Source organism: Ictalurus furcatus, chromosome 2 (assembly GCF_023375685.1).
Source record: "Ictalurus furcatus strain D&B chromosome 2, Billie_1.0, whole genome shotgun sequence".
Lineage (NCBI taxonomy): Eukaryota > Metazoa > Chordata > Actinopteri > Siluriformes > Ictaluridae > Ictalurus > Ictalurus furcatus.
Genome location: NC_071256.1, coordinates 16,369,614 through 16,378,337, shown reverse-complemented (window position 1 = coordinate 16,378,337; position 8,724 = coordinate 16,369,614). Strand labels below are relative to the sequence as shown.

Genomic DNA, 8,724 nt, shown 5'->3' with positions numbered 1-8,724 from the left:
CCACCCTGGACCTAACAAAGGGGTACTGGCAAGTGGTGCTGGCCCCAGAGGCGAGACCGAAGACTGCCTTCAGCACAGCGAACGGCCACTTTTTAGGACCATTTTTAAATCCTCTCCTGCCCACTTCTGTGTGTATTTTTTGTTTGGACATGACTGTAATATTTTCTAACAAACTAAGTTGGTTCTTTTTCCCACAATATAAATATATCAGTCTTTTAAACCATTTGATTTGCACGATAGTGTTTAGGTGTTGCAAAGGTGCAATAGAACTAAAGTCATACTACATTTCCTGCAAATGTAAAAACATGTACACATTCACAAAATATAAGAGCTACTACTATTTACTTATTAATTCATCAAACAGTGTGGATTATGCAATCTTTTTTTTTTATTAAGACACAGATATAACAGATCTGTAATGTCTTAGTTTTTAAACAATGTTGTAAATAGATTTTATGACTGTGATGGAAATTGCAGGAGGACAGCAGTCCTCTATCAGTCCTTTTAACCTCTCAGTCATTTTAATCTCAACATGTTGGGATGATGTTGTGTAGTTAGATAAAGACCGCCTCTCAGAGGTCTTAAAACATAATGTTCATAATTTCTAATGTTGGTGCAGATATATAAATATACTATATATATATATATATATATATATATATATATATATATATATATATATATATATATATATATATAAAGTGCAAGTCAAACATTCAGATAAATTTGATTGTAAAATGCTAAATTGAAAATGCTAAAAAATTTTAACCACTTCTACTGAAATGGTAGAGAAAATTTTTCTATCCATTCATTATTTATCATGCTTTCATCTGGTCTATAGTAATTTAATATTTAATTTAATATTTATTTGTGTATATAGGATGTGATGGATTTCCATAAATGGTACCTTTTAGGTTTTAACTGAAAATAAACTTTACACAAACGTGAGGTTTAATTTTTGTACAATCCTCTCACTGAGATGTACAGCTGTGTGTCTCCTCGCACAATAATAAACAGCCGTGTCTTCTGGTACCAGGCTGCTGATATCTAAGTAAAGCACATTGTTGCTCGTGTCTCTGGAGATGCTGAAGCGAGTTTTAAAGGAAGCTCCAGAGTTTATGCTTCCACCACTCCATATGATCCCGATCCACTCCAAGCCTTTTCCTGGAGGCTGTCTGATCCAGTCTGTGCTGTAGCTAGTGAGGGAATAGCCAGAAATCTGACAGGACAACTTCACTGAGGCTCCGGGAGGTTTAACCTCAGCAGGAGACGAGGTCAGACTGATGCCATGCACATCTGAGAAGAGGAGAGCGGAAAAACATACAGAAGCTATTAAACACACTTCTTTTTAACTCAGACTGAAATATGGAGCGTATGAAAAGATGAGTAAAGTGTGGAGAGATGTGTTTACTCACAGGGCACAGTGGATATCAGAAGAAGAAGAGGCCAGCTCATGATTCCTCTGCTGTACTTGACCAAACACAGAGACTGCTGTGTACTTGCGGTGTATTTATATCTGTCTGAGGTTGGGGAGATTTGCATGCAGTATGGGTTATGTATTTAACATTATTTATGGCAGTCATTCTACAGTACAGCATTTCTTCAAACATTTTCATTCATAAAACTGTGTAGACAAATTCTTAAAGTAACCAATAAATTAATTTAATTTAATCAAAATATAGTTTCAGTGTTGCATATGAAGAAACAAATACATTAGCAAAAAGATTTCTTATGAGTTATGTTTTTATCAAGAAATGAATTTAAATGCAACTGAATGTTTTATCATTTAATGTGGTTGTGTATAATTAATGTTGCTTTCATGTTTGTCTTCAGCTTTAAGCACCAGCCAGAGATAACAAAAGAAAAGGCTGAGAATTTTACAGAGGAATTTTGACTGTTAATGGAGTAAGATAAAAGGAGAAATAAATCTGAGCACTAAAATGAATGGATGTTGTTTATAATAAATGTCTCTGGGGTTCAGTTTCCTGCTGAGGGAATATTTACAGCTCATGAGGACATGCTTGTGTAAGTTTTTGTACAGCTCTGGGGTCTGTTGTGTCAATGTAACTCTCGTGCACAGTAATAAACAGCCGTGTCTTCAGCTTTCAGACTCTTCACTTCTAGGTACAGCATGTTTTTATTGGTGTCTTTAGTGATGGAGAACTGGCCCTGCAGAGACTGAGCAAATGTTGTGCTAGTGCCACCGTCAATGTATCCGATCCACTCCAGTCCTTGTCCTGGTTTCTGACGGATCCAGGTCATCCCGTAGCTCATTGAGAATCCGGAGACAGTACAGGACAGAGTGACTGACTCTCCAGGTCTCTTCACCACAGAAGCAGAGGAGGTCAGGGACTGTCCATAAGAATCTGGAAGAGAAGAGTATAACTAGGTAATGTTGTGTTATAATGCTTATCGGGACAGAATGGTTAATTTTCCTAGTAATCATCACATGAAAAAGTCTGAAACTTACATGAAATGAGAACAAATAAAATACAATGTCCTAAAATCATCCTTCTCTGAGTTCTGCTTCACCCAGATTTAAAGTGTATGGGAGTGTTATCTATCACAGAGCTCACTGGAAACCTGAACAGCCAAGAACATGCTGTTTATACCCGACTCTATTTGAATAGGGAGTGACCATGACCACTATGGATGTGTTAAATCCACAAGCACAGGCTGCACAGTGTATAGATGAGTGGATGATTATAAGGTCAGTTTTACTAAATGTAGCTGACTGAAGACACCAAAAATGTTACTGTATACACTACAAATTCATAGGAATGTTAGGCATAGATGGTTTATTTTAAACAGACTTCCCCTTCAATGTAAAATAACAGTAACTTGGACCTCAATTGAAAATAAACTGCTGTTGAACATTTCTGCTAAAAGACATGAACACTTGGAGCATTATATACAATACAACAGAAGCGGAGGAGCTCAGTGACAGATTCAGTAAGGAATAAAACACTTTGGGAGGAAAATAATCAACAATGAATTAAAACAGATTTCCTGTTACCACCCAAAGTATTTGTCATCAATTACATTATTACAGTTATAAAAAGTCGTTTCCTAACCAGCCTCACCAGTTAAATACTTTTTGTGCAGCGCTGCAGCTTGTTCTGTCAGTGTGGATCATGAGCATAGTAATACACAGCTGTATTTTCAGTCTGCATGTTCTGTCTCTGTAAGGTCACAGGTTGTTGAATCCAAGCTGTTCCATAGTGGCCGCTGCTAGGCTATATGTTAATATATGTTGGGGTTTGTAATTAGATTATTACTTATATAGAAAGTAATAATCTAATTATTGACCTTATTCTGAGTAAGACAATATTGTGATTAAGGTGTTTACATGAGTTGCTTTTAGAATATCCCTTTCATGTTCCTGTTTTACATGCTATAGAACATAGATCGATTTAACGGCACACATCATTACTTCCCCATGCCGTCCGACATTTCCTCCAGAATTTCACGTATCAGCATACATTTCATCTTTGTTATTGTACTGCTGGCCCAAATTTAGCCTATTACCCAAAGACACTTAAAATTCAACATAGAAGCAAATACTCACATCTGTAAACCCAGTTGGAGATAGAAAAAAGACACCAGCCGTGAGTGAGAAGAAGCAAGGGTCCAGATTTAATTTCCACCTCACAAGATCCACACCAATGAGAATTCTCAGAAGTGATCTGACACCTGGAGCTCAAGCTCCAGTATTTATACTGTATTTACACAGTAGATAACCAATATATTTTAGAAAGACTATGATTTCAATACCAATAGGGTTAAAAAGAGCTCATCTACATTACCATGATGTTTAAAAAAAGGCTTATCAAATTTACCATGATGTTTTGAAAGATGCTTATCAAATTTACCATGATGTTTTGAAAGAGGACTTTCTGACTACCATTAGGATTGAAAGTGGGAGAGAGAGAAAACAATTTAGAGAGACCTTAGTCTCATGTTGTTATCTCATAATGTATGTGTGTGCGTTGGGGCCTTTGTGTGTGTTATGTCTGCACGCCCGCCCTTGACTGTACGAGAGTGTGTGTTTCTCAGCCTGCACTCCTCAGCTCTTATATTTCTCTGTGACTAATAAACCATAGTGTGTTACTCTTAAAGATCTTAAAGTGTGAATCCAACCAGTCCTGTGAATTTTCAATAAAATTACATATTACTCATACTAGGTCTCCCTCGTGTTTATTTCATGTCATTTTTATCCACAACAGTACCATATACAGTTTTGGCTGTTTCATTAATTTTATGAAGGCTTCAAGTGCAGTTAATTATTTGTCATGCTGTACGTGTAAATAGATGACGACTTGAAGCCATGGGCTGCGTCCGAAACCGCATACTTACCTACAATATAGTAGCCGAAATATGTGCATTTCACCTATAATAGTAGGTAAATATGTGGTTTCGGACGCAGCCGTGCTCTCTTCTTTGCCGTTGGTTGAGGACAGCCATGTGTGTCCTGTCGCAAAATGCGGTTAAAACTCCCACACGATGTTAATAGTGTGATTAAGGTGTGTACATGTCTGTAATGCACTTCAGTAATGCAACTTAAATAGGAATACTCCACATGTCTTAATTTGATTTGCGTGTTGGCTCAAATTTAGCCTATTACCCAAAAACATTTAAAATTCAACTTAGAAGCCAATACTCACATCTACCTCTGAGCCCAGTTGGAGATAGAAAAAAATACACCAGCCGTGAGTGAGAAGAAGCAAGGGTCCAGCTTTATTGTTCCATTCCACCACACGAGATCCACACCGATGAGAATTCTCAGAAGTGATCCCAATACCCTGCGCTTAAGCTCCAGTATTTATACTGTATTTACACACTAAATAACCCAGATGTTTCAAGAAGACTATGATCTCACTACCAATAGGGTTAAAAAAGAGCTCATTTACCTTACTCTTATGTTCCAGAAAAGGGCTATTTCACTTACACATAGAATTGAAACCAGGGGTTTTAATTTACACATAAAATCAGAACCCAGGCATTTCTAATAACCCAGAAAATAAAAACCCAGAGTTTTGAATTACACAGGGAATCAGAAACCAGAGTTTTCCGTTACCTAGGGCATCAGAAACTTCATTTTTCATTTACCTAGGGAAACCAGAGAGTTTGAATAACCCGTAAAATAGAAAGTGGACAAGACTAAACAATCTAGAGTGACCTTGGTCTTACTGTTATCTCGCGGGGGTGGGGGGGGGGGGCAGCTTGACTCAGCCACCCTTATAAATGGCTCCTCATGGTTCTTTCTTAAAATTAAGGCCTTCCTTGCGAGACAAGAACCCTCACCATTTGAGTCATGAGTAAGTTTACATTTTCCTGTATTTCTAGTTTATAATTTATTTTCATATTTGCACTATATTTCTTATTTTATATGTATTTATACTACTTAAAAAGCGGTTTACTGTACTTCCAACTTCTTAATATCATTACAGTTCTACTGTCCTGCATATCCTACTATTCTGTTTTTTTATAGAGAGTTTCTCTATTACTATAAGATATTATTAAAGTTATTCATGTGTGTGTATGAGAAAGAGAGAGTGTGTGTGTATGTTGTGTCTACTTGCCCGCCCTTGACTGTACAAGCGTGTGTGTGTGTGTGTGTGTGTGTTAGCCCTCCTCAGCTCAGCTCGTATACCTCTTTTTGACTTTTTTGACTACTACTGCTCTTAAAGATCTTTAAAGTGTAATTCCAATTTGTCACTGTCCGCCTAATCCCGCTTCTATGTGTCTAGGTGCCCGTCGTCAGTCCTTCCTCTCCCCTTTGCTGGATGCTAGGTCTCCCTTATGTTTATTTTATGACATTTTTTATCCACAACATGTGTTTACTTCGAGTATGACTTTAGTCGGATTAAGGTAATCAATAATCACTGTTTAATGATAGTCTTTATTGGTCACATATACATTACAGCACAGTGAAATTATTTTACCCCAGCATGTACAGAAGTTTGGGTCAGCCATGATACAGCGCCCCTGGAGCAAAGAGGGTTAAGGGCCTTGCTCAAACCAAGCCCAGTTTTAACATCACCAATAAAGTTTTAACTACATGCTGTTTGGAAAACACTGCAATATTTCACTTTGAGAGTGGCAAATATGGAATAGCCCCCCTTCTATATCTATAAAATAAAACATAACCATTTTACATTTACCAGAAAACTTATACTGTTGTTAAATTATATTAGATTAAATTATGTAGAAAATATTAGAATACAAATATAGGACTTAAATCCTCCTCTTACATGTTAAAATAACTGATGAAATTCAGTGTCATGGAGACCCGAGTGGAGCAAGTCTGCATGTGTGGATAGGAAAGGTCCATGCATATGCAAAATAGACATGCCCACACACTCATACACACACATAGAAATGTGTTTTCAACAGGAGAAAATTTACTTAATAAAAACAAATGAAAATAATTACTTTTTAACAACAATGGGTTTTACATACTATCTTGGGGAAACATAGTTTTTCTATTCACTGTCCAGGGTTCTGCCTAGAAGAACCAGGGTTGATGGTTTTGGATCGTACATTTAGATGCAAGGATAACATTAAAAGACATTAAACAAATGAAACATATATAAAACACCACCCAGAACACAGCAGAGAAGAGAGGGAGGCCATCGCATAGGAATACATAAGGAAGGACCTCACACACTCATGACTCAGCAAAAGGAGAAAACATATAGGAGGTTTAGTGCTATGACGAAGCCATTGATGACGTCTGCGTGAGTTAGAGGGCAGATACAGGACAGCTGCAGTAACTAATAAACTTGAAAAAGAAGGGAACTATGTAATTGGAACAGGAGTGCCAAATTAGGATAAAGGACACACCCAAAGGAACACGTATGCCTGGATTGTATATAAGAAACATTGAAAATGATTGTACTTTGGTGCATATTATATTTTTCGTGTGGTGTGTACCCCCTGGGCCCAGCTCAGGTTTATATGCTGTCTTACTGACTGTTAAATAAACCTCCTTCTTCTGAATCCAGTCTACATGAGTTCTGCTATGTTATTTCTCTAAAAATACAGGTCAGATTGCTTAATAAAGTTCATAGTTTAAGTTTGTGAGTTAGCAGGGCCAGTGCAAGTTGAAGTGGCCAAGATTTCCAGCAATACATACGAGAATAATCTGTCTTCATGAAATTCTCTACTGTAGCCTATACAGCCTATAAGGATGGTTTTTATGCAAAGTATTATGGCGAAGATTCAGTCTAATTTTCACTACAATCATAATAAGAAATTATTTTCTATGAATATAAATCGTTTAACACAAAAGATTAATATTATTAGTAACTAACAAATACATTTAATATGATAATTAATTTGATGTTAAATAGAGACAAAATAGGATGTGACTGTGATTAACAGCTGTAGAGCTAGTCTCAACACTGCTTCTCCGTAATATTTATGCAAATCTCCATCTCCTCTTGTAACATTGGCACCGTGCTTATCTAGAGAGGAAGCGTGTGATGAGGCGTGATGGAAAAATTGTCCCGCACAAGAAAATTGATGGCAAGGCCACAATAGCACTTTTGTGCAAAGGTGTTTTAATGACCGTGCTCATATTTACAGTCCACCAAATGTGCACCAAAATATGTACATCTACATGAAGGCCCACCCAAAAAATAGACAAAATGGGGGGAAAACTATACAAAAACATATACACTACAGCACTTGGATGGTAACGCCTTCCACAGAAAGGTAAATACACCATATACTAACACAGCAACTACAAAATCCAAACCACAACCCACTTTACACAAATCAACAGGCCTGGCTTTTAATCTGGAAGCTCCACCCACATGGACCCCTCCATGTTCTTCCAGAGGTAAGTATTACAACAATAAGTTTCCATAAATCACAATATCTATAATAACATAATCTTCATATATACAAATGTATCAATATTCGTTATTTATATATATATATATATATATATATATATATATATATATATATATATATATATATATATATTTCCCTTCACTTTTATATAGGAGTTAATTTGGGTTTTGTATTCCACAGCCCCCCCCCAAACAAACAGTTAAGGCGGTTCAGTTACTGGAACAATCGCAGAGGCGCAACGTGGGAATTCAGTTATATCTGGCTTTCTGGATGACTTCCAGGGCTTGCTATTTGCTTCCGGTATTCTGGATTAAGACGCAACATACACAGACAGCTACAAACACAACACGACGTGCAGCTAAGTACAATAAACATTTACTGGTATCTGGTGTCTGCGTGTTTTTATTGTGGGATATCGGGGAAGGATGCAGTAATGTAGTGGGTGTGTGTGCATTATGTATGAAAATGAAGGGTAGGGTATGGTAGGGAAAACCGAAAAACGGGTGGATAGTGGATTTTATGTGCTGCCGCAATCTTGTCAGAGCCCTCTGACACAAAACGGTTTTCATTAGTCCTCCTTCAACACAAACATGTTTGCTTCAGCTCCACTGCTGCTGCTGGCTCTCGCCCCCTGTGAGTGTTTGGATTTATGCTTTATTACTTCATCTGATCCTTTCAGTTCCACATGTGAACCTTTTCTTTTTCTCTTTTCACAGATGTGTTCTGTGCTACTGAGCTCCTCCAGCCAGACTGAGTGGTTATAAAGCCAGGAGCGACTTTAACCATCACCTGTAGAGTGTCTGGAGCTTCTATTACTCAGTATGTTTACAACAATAGTAGCATTAACCTGAGTGGCAGTGG

At 37.3% G+C, this 8,724-nt stretch overlaps 1 gene segment (V, D, J or C); it reads right to left on the bottom strand.

Annotated features, from left to right (window-relative positions):
• Positions 1–1,932: 1,932 nt before the first annotated feature.
• Positions 1,933–2,835, bottom strand: LOC128623611 (Ig heavy chain V region 914-like). The segment is given in 2 exon segments: positions 1,933–2,366; positions 2,471–2,835. Coding segments are annotated over 2 exon segments (348 nt in total).
• Between the last annotated feature and the right edge of the window lie 5,889 nt (positions 2,836–8,724).